The sequence below is a fragment of the Colias eurytheme genome, chromosome 1 (genome assembly GCF_061535395.1).
Source record: "Colias eurytheme isolate Ceu_HAF_F1 chromosome 1, ilColEury1 Martin Lab GWU primary, whole genome shotgun sequence".
In the NCBI taxonomy this organism is placed as follows: domain Eukaryota; kingdom Metazoa; phylum Arthropoda; class Insecta; order Lepidoptera; family Pieridae; genus Colias; species Colias eurytheme.
In genome coordinates, this window is record NC_142980.1 from 1,821,324 (window position 1) to 1,840,622 (window position 19,299).

The 19,299-nt window shown below is 35.3% G+C and overlaps 1 protein-coding gene across 2 annotated transcripts in view; it reads left to right on the forward strand.

Annotated features, from left to right (window-relative positions):
• The first annotated feature begins 6,065 nt into the window (after positions 1–6,065).
• Positions 6,066–19,299, forward strand: part of msl-1 (male-specific lethal 1) — a 29,082-nt gene continuing 15,848 nt past the window's right edge. The window contains exons 1-7 of one of the 2 annotated variants that reach the window (XM_090120221.1): positions 6,066–6,879; positions 9,191–9,337; positions 10,094–10,205; positions 11,099–11,279; positions 14,001–14,212; positions 16,516–17,114; positions 17,653–17,770. In XM_090120221.1, coding sequence (XP_089976347.1) covers positions 6,490–6,879; positions 9,191–9,337; positions 10,094–10,205; positions 11,099–11,279; positions 14,001–14,212; positions 16,516–17,114; positions 17,653–17,770 — 1,759 coding nt within the window. In that variant the 5' untranslated portion in view covers positions 6,066–6,489. The remainder of the gene's footprint in view (positions 6,880–9,190; positions 9,338–10,093; positions 10,206–11,098; positions 11,280–14,000; positions 14,213–16,515; positions 17,115–17,652; positions 17,771–19,299) is intronic. The other variant, XM_090120227.1, reaches the window with a different exon arrangement.

The following is a 19,299-nucleotide window of genomic DNA, read 5'->3' on the forward strand; positions in this document are numbered from 1 at the left end:
CCTTGTTATTACAAAATTTTAGTTTGCGCAGGCGCAGTTGCAGATTATGAACTAGGTATTTGTTTAGTAATGGTTTAGTAACTTTTATCAAATTGTGTTCAAATATCTACGGGGACAATATTAAGTATTATAGAATCACAGGTAGAATTCGAATGTTTACGTAATTATTATTGATTTGAAAGAGTTATTTTGTTTATTTTTAAGCTATTGCATAGCTTTTATCTCAGACTTTGAGCGCGGCGACCGAATGTAAAAATTCCGTAACGAAAAAACCTAACGCCCGCCACTCCAACCGGCATAGCGATGCTTTGCTTTACCGCGGCAGTCCTAGAGTGCCACACCTATTTTTTGACTACGCGGGCGAAGCCGCTGGCAGAAAGCTAGTACTTATGAAAGTTTGTACCATGAAAATTAATCTTTTGCACGCAGGTGAAGCTGCGGGCAACAGCTAGTCATTAGTAAATACCAATTTATATCATAACGGGAATTGATACAACTAACTACGATTCGAATTGAGCTGGCAATATCTTAGTGGAAGGATTTAATGAAATCTCGCGTTTCAAATGTTCTTTAAAATGGCAAAATCTATAGATTACTGTATTTTCCATCTATCTTTGTAGAACGGAGATTATTGTCAATTCAAGTGAGCTTTCATTTGAGTCCAGCCTGTAAAATACGTTTCGTTGTAGGTATTACATCTGTTTAAAATTTATGGTTATATTTCGGATAGAAAATAATGCAGTAAAGACTGAGTTAAATTATTTCGTGTTTACAATGATTGTAATATTAAGACCCTCAAACCTCCTCAAGTAAGTCCTGTACACACACTTTTGAATGCCTGAAGTTCCTTTAACGGTTTAACACATGGTAGGTTTCTGTTGCTTAACTAACTACGTTACCTATTACCACAGACTATTAATAATATACTACGTATCTATTACTAAAGACCGTCGTGATATGTTTTCGATACGAAACACGACGATCACAACAACGCAACAACTCACACATTCACCAAAACACTGATTAAATACCATCTGAATAAAAAATATATTTGGTTATTATGTGGTTATTATGGATCCTCATTTCATCAATTTTTTTTTTCTTATGCAAAGTTCCAACAAAAAAAAGTAAACATCACATAAGCCCTTCTTCTAAATTATTTACCCGGAGAGATCGATAAAATTGCTTACAGATCAATTACAGCGCAAACAACTGTAACTGTATATGAAATTGTAATATGTATTGATCAACAACATCTAAATTTACCGTCAGTAGCATTGCAGTGACCTTTGTCTTCTATATCTTCGAGACTTTAAGCCTTGACGTGAGTCTAGCGGAAGCGGTAGCGGGGCGATTTTATCGGGTTATGAAAGTCTGGAGTTCATCATTTGGAGAAATCAGTCCTTTTTTTTTCATTTTTTTATGTCAGAGCAAGCAAAGGGGCAGGTGTGCCACCTGATGTTTAGTGGTCACCAACGCCCATAAACACTTGTAACACTACTTGCTTTGCCGGCCTTTTATGGACAATTAATAAGCTCTTTTCTTGAAGGCCCCAATGTCGTAGTTGTTCGGGAACACCGCAGGTGGCAAATCGTTCCAAAGCTTCAGCGTACGCGGAAGGAAGTTGTTTATAATTTTCTAATAATAAATGAATATCCTTATCGTCCAAATTTCAACCTTGGAGCGAATTTTTTTTAATAATAACATTTTTAACGAAAAAAAAATCACGTTTAATGGGCTTTACTCTTCCATTTACAATATCACAAAATTCTTCATAGATTTTTAGATATTTGACGAATACCAAATATCCCTATACTTTGTTGATGTGTGTATTCTCTACATAATGTGATTGTCATAACTCATAACAAGAAACTTGTAGCGACTAATTTTCGCTACAGAGAGATTTCCGACATCATCCATTGGGGCCTTAACGGCCGGCCAGTCGAGTAGACTGGTCGAGGATCCTCCCTTTTTCGATGGAGGAATTCCACCTTCCTTCCTGCACAGACTCAAAATCTAAGCTCAAAATACCTACATTTATGCGGACAATGTATGTAAATAGGATCCTCTGTGATTAAAATTATGTACCTATGGATATACATGTACAATGTACACGATACAAAGACCAGAAGATATGACCTAGTTAATGGTGTAGGTAGGATCGCTTTAATACTATCGCTAAGCTTATCAACAAAGTCTCATGTTTATTTCCGTTGAGTCGTATAATATTGAAGAAAATATTAATAATATTGTCTAGCTTGCAGATTATTTCGAATCGGAATATTAAATGCCTTTAAAATTATATTCTTCCTTTGAAGGCTTCCAGTTCAGATCGATTTCCTTTTAAATATAGGTTCCTTTCCCTAGACTTTGTTTCAATAAGCCGTTGTTTTCAAACAGATATTTCATATAATGGATAGTACATTTCATCGTCCGGCCATACAAACACAATTGAGAATATAAAAATAAATCATAAAATCATACGTTTATCTTTCTTCTGAAGACTAATAGAATTCACTATTATAATAATTATGATCTTCAAAACAGTAAATGCTCACATTTGTTTTTTTTTAAGTTCGGAACTTTTACTGTGAAATTCCATTAGTTTATAAATCCTTATGAGTGCCAATAGAAAGCTATTTCGATCAAACAACGAACAATGCATGTCCGATAACAAAGGTATAACAGGACCACAACAGGAGTGTGGACGGTAAAATGAATGACAGGATTTTTAACCGGGGAATATTAATTAAATCACGTATGCAGACGTCCTACATTATTGTGCATTATGAGATTTATTGACTTATAACACCGTCATGTACTCAGCCTTTTTTAACGTTGGGAAATGTAAAATAGGCCTAGATGTAAGCTCCTCCTAACCGTGACCAAATTATCTGCATTCGATACTCCTAAATCAATAATTTAAAAGTACCTACATTCGTTCTGAAACATCTTCAAATTGTAAATGTTTTGTGCATTCAACGGATCACAAATTTGGGCAGAAATAGATTAAACCGACATCGCACTATCCTCTCATATTACAGACATTGTAACTGAAAACGAAGCCTGGAAGTAATTGACAAGCTACATCAATCCATGAAGCAGAATATGTGACCTAGTTTGGACTTTGGACCTTGTATTTTTATTTATTAACCGACTTCAAAAAAAGGAGGAGGTTCTCAATTCGGCCGGTATATTTTTTTTATGTATGTACATCGATTACTCCGAGGTTTCTGAACCGATTTCCGTGATTCTTTTTTTGTTTGATGCGGAATAGTGTCGAATAATTGGTCCCATAAAAATTTTATTCGTTATTATTTTATGAGCTTTTTTATCTGATCTCGATGACTTAATTGAAATCTAGCAAGTAATTTTGATTCACTTCCCAGTAACCGATTGAGTTGAAATTTTGTATAAGTATGTAAATTGGATAGCGATCAAACATTATCATGACATAGAGCTGATATGATGATGGAATCGGAAGGTGGCCATAGGAACTTAGTAATATTATATTGACTCAACTTTATCGAGTTTGGGCTCGTTTGATTCGTGTTGAAAAGACATTAAAAAGTATCAAATAAAAATAACTACGTTAAAATCAACCGACTTCAAAAACGAAAAAGTAAGAAATAAAAAAATTGGTTGTTTGTAAAGTAGGTTTACGATCGAGATGTTTACGTGATAACGCGTATTATTGGTGGCAGCGCTCGAGATGAGACGGGAGATCGGTCCGTCTCTCTCTCGTTATACCTGCGATCGCGCTCGTGAGGTTTTGGTGTGTCACAAGTTTCTGAACATGTCACCCGACTAAAACGATTTTAAAAACGTTATCACGTTAAAAAAGATTTGATATTAATAATTACTACATATTATTTCGATGTGCTATTTATTAAATAGGTTTGAAGTCGGTGCCAAGCTTAGTTTATAGCCTTAGCCCATGCATGACATGAACGTGACCATCGCGCTAAAGAGTGCAGTGTGGCCGGTTGACCTCTGTTGAGCGGAACTTATGTGATGTAGGCGGTGTCTCCTCTATACGTAGAAATAGTATCTCAATGAACATTCCACGGGTTTTCATCTTCAACAAAATATATTTAAAAACAAAGGGATATTTTTTTTATGCCACAGAGTATACGCTTATGCAGATACTTAGGTATATAAAGTTAGCCATTTCTGCGTATTTTGGTCACTATTTCAACAAGGTTTTCAATAAACGAGCTCAGTTTCCGTTACAAACGGAATATTGACAGTCCGTAAAGGGCATCAAAGCTTGTTTACATCGAAAACATTCATATCATGACCAGGGAATACAAACATGAATCAGATTTCGGTTGACCTGTCTGTTTAATTTATGATGTCCTTTGAGTAAGTAATAAGTAGTTACCTATAATATTACATTGCAGCATTGGTGTGAAATGGGGTAGTGATAAATAGGTGATAAGTAATATGAAATTACAGACAATCTTTAGACTGAGAAAGAACCTAGGCTACCTTTTATTGCGAAATATGTACCACGGGCCAAGCCGGGTACCGCTAGTACTAAAATATACTTGCTTTGTTTCAGAAAAGAAGAAAAGGTCCTCCGAGTCCGGACGATCCCGTGTATAGAGCGGAATATGATTACAAGTTCCCGGAATGGTTTTACCTCACAAATACACCAGTGCCAAAACCAGATCCAGACTTAATTAGCCTTGCAAAGCCGAAAATTCGAATCGGTTCCGTAAGTACCTATTTATAAATTAAGTTCCATGTTATCTTAACACAAAAGTTCAAGCCAATAATAATAGTTCTTATATAAACGGTAGTAACTAACTATTTTCGAATTTGTTCAATTTATCATTTCAGTTTTTATTTATATATAATATAAATAAGAAGATAATTATAATAACTCATTATTTTTAATCTAGTAATACAATCGAATCAATTTTAGGTGGTAAACTTGTGGTAAATGTTATGCCACGGTTGATACCTAATTACCTACAGTTTTTATACATAAGTAGTAATTTTCATTTTTATCGAAATGAGAAATTATTATTGAATGTTTTATATCTTGTTTGTAAATCTGACCTGTACGCGCTTCAAGCTTTCAGTTGCATATAAATCAGTTTAACCTAGGGCGGCAGGTCTCCAGATGATGGAACGGGGATATAATCCATCATCCGGTGCGGAGAGGCGGCGTGAGAAGTGTTCCACTCACGCCGCCCCCTCAGGTAGACCTGGCGGCCTCCCGCCACATTCGCGTTGGGCCTGGAGATAGGCTGCCGCTGACGGGTCTGCGGACGCGGTTCTACTGAATACCCGCGGCCCCGTCAATAAAGCGGCACGGCGGAACACAGTGGAGTTTAGTCGGTAGAACCCTGCATTCAGCAGGGTGAGTCCGACATAACCCAGGGCTCTTCCCCCGAGTGCCCTGGGTATGCCTAAATGCATTCTCCACTATGTAAAAAAAAGGGTGGCAGGTCAGGGTTGCTCTCTTCGCTGATCGCACCAATTTCAGTTCTATAGCTGCTTTGATCGAGGCAGGATCTCGCCTCACGGAATGTTTAATTGCATTCACCGATGTTTAGGATCCAATTAATTATTATATTGGGAAAAGTGATAAAAATTTTGAATGCCAAATTATTATTAAACTAGATTGTTGTTTGAGAGAATTTTAACATTGTGCTTATTTTATACTAATTATTAAGACGTGAATTGTATTATTAATAATTTTTCAAAAACAATGTTTTAGCCGCAATAATTTTAGCCAATATTTGAATATTATTCAAAACTTGTTAAATTAATTCAAGGTTAACAGTGGGTTATTTCCCGTTTTGCTAGTTTTAAATCGTTCTTCTCACAGTAAATTTTATTGCAAATTGTTTTATTCTATAAATATAAAAAATAATATTGAATTTATTCCAATTTTAGTTTTTAGACCGACTTTATTCACAACACAGAGCAAGTATTCACAACTTTACTATATTTTGTCTATGGTGACGTTCAAATAAATGTTGCCACTATCCAAAATTGCTGTTTCACTTCCCAAACAAAAGTTACTATATACTCTGTTGTCTACGGTTGACGCCTTGACGCTAGTGATAGATTTTGTTACAATTTTTACATAGACATTTTGTAAAATTGCCGTTTTCTTGATGTATAAACCCCTTTGGTTTAATAAAACTACACTCCTACAAATGAGTCATAATAAAGTTAATATTTAAACCGGTGTAAGCTCAACAAGCGATCCTTTTATTACGTCTTTTATCGTTTTACATGTGCGTGAAAGAAATGTCAGTAAAGAAGATTATGAGATACGCAGATTTTTAATTGTTATGACAATGTGAATAAAGAAAAGGGTGTATTCAGTCGTGTGTATCAAGTTTGTATGAGTGGCTTTGGGAACGACCAATCCGTTGTAATGCTACACACATGCGGAGAGTTGGTTAGCTAGGTTTTGACAGCCGGCTGGCTCGTCTGAATTCAATTCGATATTGGCTTCCCATAAAGATGAACAGTCGCAGTAGTGTTAATGAAACAAATTTGGTGAATTTCTCGGCTGATCTGTCAACGCTCAATCAACTGGATTCAAAGGACGGCTTGCTGAGTTTTCCGTTCGATCACATTTACGCTTGCCATTCTGATGAACCTGATAGACGACCTGCATTGCAACTGGACAAGGAAGTAGAGGTGTCGACGCACTGTGTCGTGGGTGAAGAGAAGACTCTGACGACCCCCACAGAGATCCACAAGCTACAAGAGCAATTGAGTGCATTTGAAAACCAAAACAAGAGGTTAAAAGACCTACTAATATACCACTTGGATCTGATACAACAGCAGAACGAATTGATTTCCAAAAGAGATAAACTGTATCAAACATTAAAACAGGAAAATGATACAGTAAGTTAATTTTTTGCTTAATTTGTTTTTGTGCTTGTCAAGTCAAGGTTAACGTATCAATATTGTATACAAACAAACTAAATGGATTTTGGTCAAACTCAATTGTGTAAATGGAGTTTGATTTGAGAAACTAATTCGCTATTACAATTAATTTAATTATTGTTTACAGTTTCATAGAGTTTTAACCACAAATATTAATTGAATGAATGCTAATATTTTAATACCTATTATTTTGGGTTTAATGTGACTGTTGTAAATGTGAATTGTTTTACTTTGTTAAATATCATAACATTACCACAATAGGTATATGACAAAGTAAATATGTTTCATATTAAACTTATGAAGCTATTTAATTGTGTTTGTTTTTAGTTTCATAGATTGAATGTTTATTAGCAGCTGTATATTTGATATGCTCTCTGAAGTAATAAATAATCAATCGATACTTAGAAAAGCCAACTAAATATAACATTTTGTACGCTAACACTTTGGCCATTCTCCCATTGCGATACACACAGGCGATTCAAGTATCCTGCAAGTCTCAGGGACTATTCGCCGTGGAATATCTCACATACATTGTACCGGTAGCGTAGTGTGCGAGCCTACATACAAATGTATGTGAGATACTCCGCGGTGACTAGTCTCCAAGACTTGCAGGATACTTGAATCGCCTGTGTGTATCGTAATGGGAGAATGGCCTTTGAATTTGTTCTTGCTACATACACTGTAAGTTTCATTAAAAACAATTTTTTTTTGTTAGAAACTTTGACTTGGATGTTGGAACAAGGCTAATCAGAATAAATAGATATTTTAATAATTTCTCTACAATACAAATTACTAAATATCTATTCTTATCATAATTCCACTTCAAGTAGGATAATATATTATATACATATAAATCTCGTGTCACAATGTTTGTCCTCAATGGACACCTAAACCACTTAACCAATTATAATAAAAATCACACATCATGTACAGTTCGATCCAACTTGAGAGATAGGATAATTTAAACATTTAGGTACCACGGGCGAAGCCGGAGCGGACCACTAGTAATATATATGTCACGGCTAAAGGTAGGTGAGAACATAAACTTAAGATTAGCCGGCTAAACTTAGGTTTATTTTCGACGAGGTGTTAATGTTAGTTTGTTCTATCTTTAGCCGGCTAAACTTAAGTGTAACCGCAGGCCCGTGGCTAAAAATGTCGGGGTGGGTAGATTTGGTTAGCGCCGGGCCGGTGGAGGGCTTGAGGGGCCCGCACAGTGCCAGAAAACACTCGCCCTGTTCCTTACATGTATTATAGTAACCAAATCTACCCACCCCGACTCAGGGCAGAAAGCTGGTGGCTAGGTTAGGTTAGGTTAGAACTCTTAAGACCCGCACGAGCCGAGCGAGCGCAGCGAGCGTGCTGCGGCAGCAGCCGGCGAAGTGCCAGAAAACACTCGCCCTGTTCCTTACATGTATTATAGTAACCAAATCTACCCACCCCGACATTTTTAGCCACGGGCCTGCGGTTACACTTAAGTTTAGCCGGCTAAAGATAGAACAAACTAACATTAACACCTCGTCGAAAATAAACCTAAGTTTAGCCGGCTAATCTTAAGTTTATGTTCTCACCTACCTTTAGCCGTAACATATATAATAAATGCATATTTTTTAAAACCAACTGTTATGCAATTTTCGGGCATTATAATCAATGTCTGAGTTTTTGTAAACAAACTTCTCTCTTGATTAATTTTATATCTATACTAATATTTTAAAGCTGAAGAGTATGTTTGTTTGTTTGAACGCGCTAATCTCAGAAAGTATTCTTCAAGCCACTGTCCAATAAAACCAAATTTTAAAATTTTCTTTTAATTATCTTAATTTATTTCAATTGGATATAAAATATAATTTTAATTATATTTCAAAATGCGATTATATAATTTCAATATTGTGCACTATTATGAGGCCTATGCTATGCCAAAAGGAATGCTGAACTACGAGACATTTTGAGGTTACCTAAACAAAGTGTATGAACTATGATGTATCTATATTTATAAAAATGAAACCTGTTTTCTATGGTCACGCCATCACGCGTGAACGGGTGGACTTATTTCGATAAATTTTTTTAAATATAATCCTTGAAGTACGAGAACGGATCTTATTAAAAAAAAAAACATAAACGTGTACCACGGGCGAAGCCGAGGGCGGACCGCTAGTATGCTATAATTGTGATTCTTTTACTTCAGAATAAATGGGTTTAATATTATAAGTGATAATTACATATAAATAAAAAATAATAATATAGAACTTAAACGTCTTCCCTTTGATAGCTCAGGGCAAAACTGATGAGGGCAGAACGCCGTGTGGCAATCAGCCCAAGAACACAGGCCCTTAATGCGGCGTATCATGCGTCAAAGCAGCTGCCGACATCCACAGTGACGTCTGGTTCCATGAAGAACCAGCCAACCACATCTGAGGTATATTACCTACCTACCTACCTTATAGAGTATACTCTAACATCGGCTTCAGCTAACCTTTGTTTTAAAGCTTTTAAAGCTAACCGTAATTTATCTTCTTTCTGTACTAGATGACCCAGTGAACTTTGTATCACTTGTTACTTGATATCTCGCTGTTTAACCTTCCTGGACTATGACAAACATTTAAAAATCGAATCGGCTAAATTATGCCAGCCCTTCTCGAGTTTTAGCAAGATTAACAAACAACATTTCATTCTTATATAAATAGACAAAAGAAGATTGTATTAGTTACACCACTCGCTTAAAAATACTAATGATTCTTTGTTTTTTGGATATGTCTCAACTTGAAACATACATTGATATAATTTTTTTCCAAAACCAGTCTTCTTACAGATACTGCTTTATTGCTTTTCATACCACGTGTAATATTCTAAAATCTTTATGTTGTTGTTTGTTGTCTATGTATACACTAATTAATTTGCCTAAAAAACTTTATGTTGTAGCTTTAAATTCTGCCTTGCTTCAGTAAAATGTACAGCTTCATAAAAACTTTCAAGACTGTTTTTGCGGGCCTTGAGCGCGGGGACCGAATCCAGAAACAGCGTAACGAAAAACCTCACGCTCCCCACTCCGACGGGCGCGGAGGTGTGGGGAGCGTGAGGTAAAGGCATAGCATGCAATAGCTTTACCGCGGCAGTCCCCGTGTGCCACACGTCTTTTTTTTCTTTGTTACTATAACTCTAAATACGTTCACAGATTGTACTGAACAGCTTCTCAGAGCTGCTACTCCCGAGCAACGGGTCGATGGTGGTGGACCAGACACCAATCAAAGAGACATTCGGCATCGCTCGCTTGCACGCGACCCCAGGTAGGTAATGAAAACAATCATGATTTTAAAGGCAATTAACTTAATGGTGACATTATTTATAACTGGAGGACAAGGAGGAGGTGAATGGTTCATAATGTGCATTTCTTTTAAAAAGGAATAAAGATATTTGGCATGTATACCATATATCTTTATTCTAGATAGTGTCTACTTGGGAAGAAGATGGAGTACCAAATTTTCCAAAGAAAGGAGATGACTTTTAGCAGAATGGTTTTTTAATTGAAATTAACTACTGCCTGTTGATAAAATAAAATGCTATAAAGTGAATTATATACTTAATTATCTGATACTTCAGTCATAAAGTGGAGAATTTTAATTGTATTATTAACTCATAAGTACCATAGTTACCTGAGCGGAATTGCTACAATCAAGCATAAATAGGTAGTGGTACTTTATGATTAATTTATGATTCTATTACCTACTTATTTGTGGTTATTGTAATAAAGGATGTTACTGCAATGTGGCCAACATTACACAGTGGTGGCTCAGTGGTTAGAATGTGGACTTTTATGCGAAAAGTCGGGAGTTGCAAACCTGAAAAATAATGATTTTTCAATTTATCTGCTCATCATCCACAACACCACTGTTTCAAATGGTGATGGAAACTTTTGTGAGGAAACCTATGTCATAAAGAAAATTTCACAGTATTATAGTAGTAGTAGTAGTTTCAGATTCTGCTTGAGAAAAAGGTTTTGGTACTGGCGCACTAATTTGTTTTGATCTATTTTTTCCGTAAACAATAGTTTTACTTATGGATAATTATGTTGTATTATAATGCTTCCTAACTCATTTTCTCCCACATGTAAATTTATGGATTAATGCCTCCGTCTCTTTTTGTCGCCTTTTTAAGGAGTTTTCACAATCTTTTCTTTCAGAGCAAATAGCCGCGTACACACAAGACCCGGACCGTGACGTGAAGAAAGTGCTGAAGGCATCGTTAGTGCCACCAGAGAAGATGATCGACAAGAAGCGATCGTTGATCAAGAAGGAGGTCCGCAAGGAGATCTTGGAGGAATCGGCCCGTACCGGCGCGCTCGGTACTAAGTCGGCGAATAGGTATCGTGGGTTCTGTTTGGGACACATTTTCTATGATTTATAGGACTATTACTTAGATATATTACTTAGGAATAAATAAGAAAGAAAGAAAGAAATAAATTTATTGTCATTTAACAACACAATCTGCCACAAAATATAACAAAATACATAAAAAAGCTAAAAAAAGAATTAAAACTAATTAACTAAATAAAAATTAATTAATCAGGTATTAATGTGTAGGTTTGTGAACAACTCTATGAAATTTTTTATGGACTACTCATTTTATGAAATGAAGCCGTGGGTTCAAGCTAGTAATAGTAGTATTCGATTTTTTATCGGGTTTAATAACGATAGGTGTTGATTGTTGGAAATCAGATTGATCTTTTCTGATTATCTTCTATATCTCAAACTTTTTTTTAACCCATTGAGCCCCGAACGGCCAGATCCGACCGCGACACAATAGATTTTCTATTGTGTCTGTGATTCCGGGGCCTGATGGATTAACGATTTATTATTCTTTTTTAGGAAACTTGATTAAGACTATGGTCATATTATGAACTTGACTGATATATATATTTTATTTTACAAGCACTTTTTTATGTAAGGAGCTTTTGCGAATGTATAGTTAATAAGCGATTGTGTTTTTGTGTTTTATATATATTTATATGTAACACAAAACTGAATGGAATCTTGATGATTGTATGAACGGGAGGGATGGACATTGTGAATGTTCACAGCTTGACAAAGGCAGTATTATAACATTTAAAAAATAAATAAGCCTTTCCAAATTGAATCAAACACTACTGTTTGATTTGAAAAACAAAGAAAAATATTGTCCGATATTGTAGTATGTAGTATTAGTATTATTCATGACTTTGCTTGGCAACTCTTATAATTTGTGTGCATTTCTGCAATTTTAACTGCGACGTTTTTTTTTATAAAAAAAGACTCATGACACTTCTTTAACGCCGTCTATTTTCTAAATTAAACAACTTAATATTAAACACTTTTTGAAGCGCTCATTGTATTTTTGTAAATACCTTATTTAATTCCGAATACAATTTCACTAAAATCTGTTAAGGCTATTTAACATTAACCGACGGAGATACAGACTACTGCATTCCGCCCGCGGCTTCGCCCGCGTTTTCAAAGAAAAACCCCCATAGTTCCCGTCCCCGTGGGATTTCCGGGATAAAACCTATCCTATGTGTCACTCCAAGTTACCATCTTTATACGTGCAAAATTTCATTGTAATCGGTTCAGTAGTATTTGCGTGAAAGAGTAACAAACATACATACACACAATACAATATTAGTAGGATAATTAATATTATGATCGAATACACTGCTTATTAGGCCAATAATTGTATTATAAAATTTCAGTATGTCTATATTGTTGAATACGCCGATAGAATTGCTGCTAAATGCGAAATTATTATATGTACATATTTGTAAGCGAAGTATATAGATTGTTTATTATAATGTTTTTCAATGATAGAATGTTATTCTTAGCTGCTGAACTTTAAGGGGTGAGGCTATTTTAAATGGACCCACCCATAGATGATTAAAAAGCCATTTTATTATGATTTAAATAATAGAGATAGCATGAAATCGACGAATGAGTGAGCTCTATGAGCGGATATGTTATTTCAAGGCAACTGTGTTTATAAGTTTGTGTTGAATAATATACATCATGAATAAATTGTAGGCTGTGACTATTTTATAAGCATAATGATCATGTTGGATGATCGCGAATGGACAGGACTTGGGTTCGATTCCCAACATTACGTAATCTGGCAAATTGCAGCACAGAAAATCATTTTTATAAGCGTATAATATATACGAATGCACTGTGTTAACAGCTATAATAGGGCTAAAATCACAGAATCTCAACAATAATCCGTCTTTGTCATCTTATCTAAATATATAAAAGAAAGTCGTGTTACTTACTCCACTTATAACTCAAGAACGGCTGAACCGATTTAGCTGAAAATTGTCAGGGAGGTAGTTTAGAGCCTGGAGAAGGACATAAGATAAATATGTACCACGGGCGAAGCCGGGGCGGACCACTAGTTAATAATAATTGAGACATTTTTGACTTCTTAAGATTTGATACGATTTGACTGCGAAAGGACATTTGCGTGGATTCTTTATATCCATACCTTCGTATTTCGTCAAGTTACTATCCAGTAAACGTAGGAATGGATTAAAAACATTTTCATCATGTTTCCTACGACAATAATCTTCGCAATAATAATTCTCTAACCAACGCTCGACAGCCGCAAGCCGATACTACGGCTTCAAGCGAAACGGCGGGCAACAAGCAGTGCTAGTGCGAAATTTCAATGCAACTTTGTTTATAAGTTTTTGTTGAATAACATCATGAATAAATTGTAGCCTTTGACTATTTTATAAGCATAATGATCATGTTGGATGATTGCGAATGGACAGGACTTGGGTTCGATTCCCAACATTAAGTAATGTGGCAAATTGTAGCACAGAAAATATTTTTTATAAGTGTGTGAATTGTGTTAACTACAATAGGGCTAAAATCACAGAATCTTAATAAATGAGACAATTTTGACTTCTTAAGGAGATTTGATACGTTTTGACTGCGAAAGGATACCTTTGTATGTCGTCAAGTTACTATCCAGTAAACGTAGGGATGGATTAAATACATTTTCATCATGTTTCCTACGACAATAATCTTCTCAATAATAATTCTCTAACCAACGCTCGACAGCCGCAAGCCGATACTACGGCTCCAAGCGAAACGGCGGGCCACAAGCAGTGCTAGTGCAAACAGTCGGGCGAAAGTAATGAAACCGGTGGAAACACCAGCCCCACCGGAACTGCCGGAACTGCCGGAACTGCCGGAACCGTCGGAACCGATGGATATGTCGGAACTGCCGGATCTGTCCGAACTGTCGGAACTGCCGGATCTGATGGAACAACGTAAGTAGTAGCTAGGTTTAAAAAAAAAGTGTGCGTTTACTAGTGTACACACGTAAGAAGTGAAACTTCTTTATGACCTTATTTTTCAAAAAATAATTTACTATATGCAACTTTACACAAAAGACGTCAAATCACGCGTTGTAGTGAGTAGAAAAAGATGGCGCGTAACGGAAAAATGTCACGCGTAACGAAAAAATGTTACACTTAATTTTTTTCCAACCCCGATAAAGAAGTTTCACTTCAAAAAAGATAGAAAGAAAGATAGGTTATATATATAGGGTGATAGGTATAGTTCGTGGGTAGTGTGGCTTATCGTGCGGTAGGGTTACATAAAAATTGTTGGGATTGCGTTACAATCATTAATAATGAATAGCTCTGAATTGGGTAATGGTAGACACCATGATTATGTAGGGTTAAGTGAAAATAATTATAGGAAGTATTAAGTTCAGCTATTACGTAGGCCGCCTCCTTGGTACAGTGGTTGACGCGTGAGCGTAGAACCGAGGGGTCCTGGGTTCGATTCCCGGTGGAGACGAAGAAAAAAAAAATGTCTCAGTCTGGCAGGACACAGAAGGCTGATCACCTACTTGTCCCTAAAGAAAATCGATCAGTGAAACAGATGTATGAATAATGCATCGGCCCCTTACCCCACTACGGGGACACGGGACTTCACTTTTTTTTTATTACGTAGGCACCATAAAATTGATGAAAGGTGATCAAGGTTCATTATTTTTGCATAAATTGTAACACGTGGCGTCTCAATTGTGGACTATTTACAACAACCACGCGTGTTGTAAATAGTCCACAATTGGGTAACTATAGTTGATAGTGAATAGCTCTGGTTCGGGTAACTGGTTATAGAAGTAGGTGATTGGGTATGAAGTGACGATTGATTAAATCACTATAGATAGGCCGCCCAATAAATCAAACATTTTTATTCAAATTTGAAAAGGTTTCCTTATTAAACTTTATTTCAGAGTTAAATAAGTTAGTAGCTAAAGATTTTAAATTGAGTTATTGGTAATTTTTTCTATTAGGATGGTAATGGTAGTGTTATTATATGTTTGTTAGGATAAACAGTTATTGGTAAAAAAATAGCACGTGGCTTCTCGCGAGGTGGTAGAGTTCTATCTTCAGATATTATTAGGAAAAATATCTTATTATTTGGTTACTAAGTCTTGGGTTCTGTTATTATTATCCTTGGTAATTTCAGGTTCAGTTATCGTTGTTAAAAAGAGTAAGGGTAATTAAATTACATTTAATAAAATCCTGGGTCATTTTTGGTTCAATTTTGACGTGACATTAGCTATTCTCAAAGGATTTTATATTGTTTGTCTCCATATAAATAAATTTTAGATGAAGGCGGTAGGTTGATAAATTTCAAATAATGCCTTCAAGTTCTTTCAAACAATGCATTCAGGGTGTCGTTTCTATAGAATTATTTTCTTCTCCATAAGCATAAGGTATTGCTCCGAAACAAATTTTACATGCATCCCCAGTGTTATAGGTTGCTGAATGGTTCCATAAGCATTAACTACTAAATACCCTAATAATAAAAGGTTCTCGCTGCTGGATTCTGCCATTACAAAATGAACAGATATTTACGGCCTTTTTATAGGCAGATTAACGTTAATCCATTGCATAGTCCCTCATCATTTATATAAAATTGATTTCAACGACTTGCAGAATCAAGCAGTCATCAATCATCTTATGCAATAACTAACTATAGTCAACAACTATCTTCGAATATGCATAAATAAATTGGCCTTAAGATAGGAAGAAATGAGTTGAGCGATGAGGATGGATGGAATAAGAATGTTCCGATCCTTCACTTATCATACAAAACGTGATAACATAGTCGAAAATATTATTTTTCTTTTCCTTTTTAATGAAAAAAACGTCATCCATAAAATATAATAAATGGTATTTTTGCCCCATGAAGAAAAAGAGGGATTCATATAATCAATTTTAAAATTACATAATGCATATTTAATATTTATATATGTATTTGCTCGTATGCTTCAGTGGCAACAATACCATAACATAGAATAGGCTAGGTATTAAGTAATTAGTATAATTTATTATAAGACTAATTTGATCTGTAAGCCGTAACTTATACTAATCTGTAGTTTGAAATAGTAAAGCATACAAAACTTACTTGCCTGTAAACAGAAAGAGAGACAAAAAATAAATCCTCTTTACTGATTTGAAATCCTACCAAAGAGTAGATTAGATTGAGCCGAAAGCCGTTTAAGCAACCCTATTCACTCAATAACTAAAAAAGAACACATAACAATTTGCAGCGCAATCCTCTACCGAAGACTCCCAACGGTTCACCGTTAATCGGAAATCGAAAATGATTAACACTTACGGCAAGTTGAAGATACCAAAGCGTAATGCGAAATTCACTGGCTCTTTATCTGATAGGCTACAATTAATCGATACTACCCCGACAGGCGAAGATCCGTACCAATTAGGCGAGGCTGAGATGAGAGAACAGTCGCCAATACAAAAACTGATGTTGAAGCCAAACAACAAGCGGAAGTCTGCAAAACTGTACGCCATGGTGGACAAGAAGAAGAGTCGCTACTTATTCAAAGACCCCTCGAAGATCATTATGAAAGCGTCCGACTTGGAGATGGTGAAAACTGAGCCGGATATCGATTGGCGGATATACAACAAGAATCACGACAATTTTGCGTTCTTCAACGACGGCGAGAATTTGTCCTCGTCGCTGCCTTCCTTGGACGCGAACGAGTTCCAAGAGCTATTCAACTCAGATGTCAATCTGGACAATCTAGCTAATCTAGACAATATAAACACGCTGGATTATACTCCAGCAATGCCCGATAAGTCAAAGAAAAGGGCAGGTAGAACGACTAGCTTGATGGACCTGGCCGAGGTAAGAGTTTTGCTATTTGATGCATACCGTCAACGTGTTACCTGACGCGATACCAACAATTTGGGCTATAGCGAATGTACTTAAATTGTAGCGTTTGCTTTTGTTTGTCTAGCATTAAATTAATTTTATCCTACTTATTGGAGACTACACTAACAGTTGTGACTTTGGTTAAGATGGCTTTAGATTTAGTTTTCCTCATAACAGGCTGCTTTCTGCTGTTGTGTCTAACAATATAGATATATTTCCAACATTGGAATTAACAGAAAATGTTCCGCTTTTTATATTATGTGTCTTTTCTAAATCGGACAAGTGATCCGAGGGATAATTCCCAAAATCCAAACTAACAGTTATTCCCTTATAATATAGTATAGACATTATGCTTAATACCTGCTTCCCTGTCTTTACCTCGAATACCTTTATTCCACTAATGGCTTACCTTTGAAGCTACATTATCTAAAATTTCTAGAAATGGTCTTCTCGATTCCAACCTTTATCCATTTGCCTCAGCAAAGAAGTAAATCCACATTAAAATTTTTAGGAGGACGAAGAAACAACAAAAAGGGGAGGTCAAAGCAATCGTGGTAGGAAACGTGCATTTTCTGCTACTGGCCTAATAAAGCAGACGAAAACACAGGCAAAACCTAGGGGCTCTAAAGGTATTGAAAAAGCGTTTGGCCTAGTCAAACGAGCTATACGATAAGACTTCAGACGAGGCTATTTTGTTTTCCTATAAATTGGGAACTACAAAATGTCTGTGTCTAGAATAAGTTTAGTTTGTAAGTTATTTAAGTCATTTAAGATAAAGGTATTTAAGTCGTGATAAGTTGTGGGCAGCATCGCATTTGACTCTCTTGATTTGAGGTAACTATGTAGTGTAAAAAGTGGCCATAGGCGTGGTTCGATTTTACTGATGGATAGATCGTCTGTACGGAGGTAAGCTTACTAGTTTTAATGGGAATGTCCTCGATTCTGTTTACCTGATCTCTCTTGTATACCAAAGACAAAAAGGACATGGGGTATTTTCCCGTTTAGGGGAAATTCTCTGCTTTCCCATAGGATTCCATTAAAAATTTAGTTCAATAGCTATTAAAATAATTGACTATTTTATATATGTGGTGGCATCTATTCTTGATAAATCAAAAATGGCAAAACCGATTTCATATAGCTTTTCTTCGTTTGATTTAAGTTGAAATAGCATTTGGAAATTTCAAAATTTTCTGAATTGAGAATTGATTTTATTTAGCTTTGAGACAGCTTATGTAACATACACGAAAATATTTAAGCAGCATTTAAGAATGGTTCGAGACGTTCGTAACGTCAAATACTCAATTCAGAAACTGGCTGTAAGAAGTAAATTCAAGGTAGTATGGAGTTCGACGGGTCAGCTTGTCATTAATAAAAAATATCAACTGTGATTTTAATTTTTATAATTATTTTAAGTATTAACTAATATTGAGTATTTATTGTTTAAGTATCTTATATATATAAATATTTATGTATAATTATATATAATATAATATAATATAATATCCTGTATTATAAGTATTTTATAATATTCTAATTGCCAATTTCAAACACATAATAATACCCTCTTAGTGCACATAACTTTCTCTTAACTTTTGGTAGGAGAAAAAAAGAAAGACTGACAGAAATGAAAATTGAATGATAGCATGCAATGACAAATTAATATTAATATATTTTTATCATATTATGGTGAATGTATGACATAAATAAAATGAAAATATATACCTATATATTATGTGGATTGTAATCTGAGTGATTTTTGAGATACAGGGCTCAATACATTTACTGGAATTCAAAAGCAAAGAGCGTCGCAACGGCTTCCATTTTCTAACGGCATATTCGTTAAAGTCAATTTAATTTTAGAAATGACTGGTCGTATTGGATTTGGGTTCGATTCCCCTCGCTAGGCGAGCCGATAATAGTCCTTCAGGAGATTTATAATACTTTTTATAATACTTTATAATTTAATTTACATAATTTACCCAACCCAAATATTTATATTCGAGTTGAAGTTCTGAAACCTATTAAAACTATAATATATATAATACCTATATGAAATTTATGTAAGTATGAAATAAAATAAATATGAATATCTATAATATGCCTCATTACAACTTCACATAATATAAAATATATTCAGTAAATCTATAGTATCTTTATA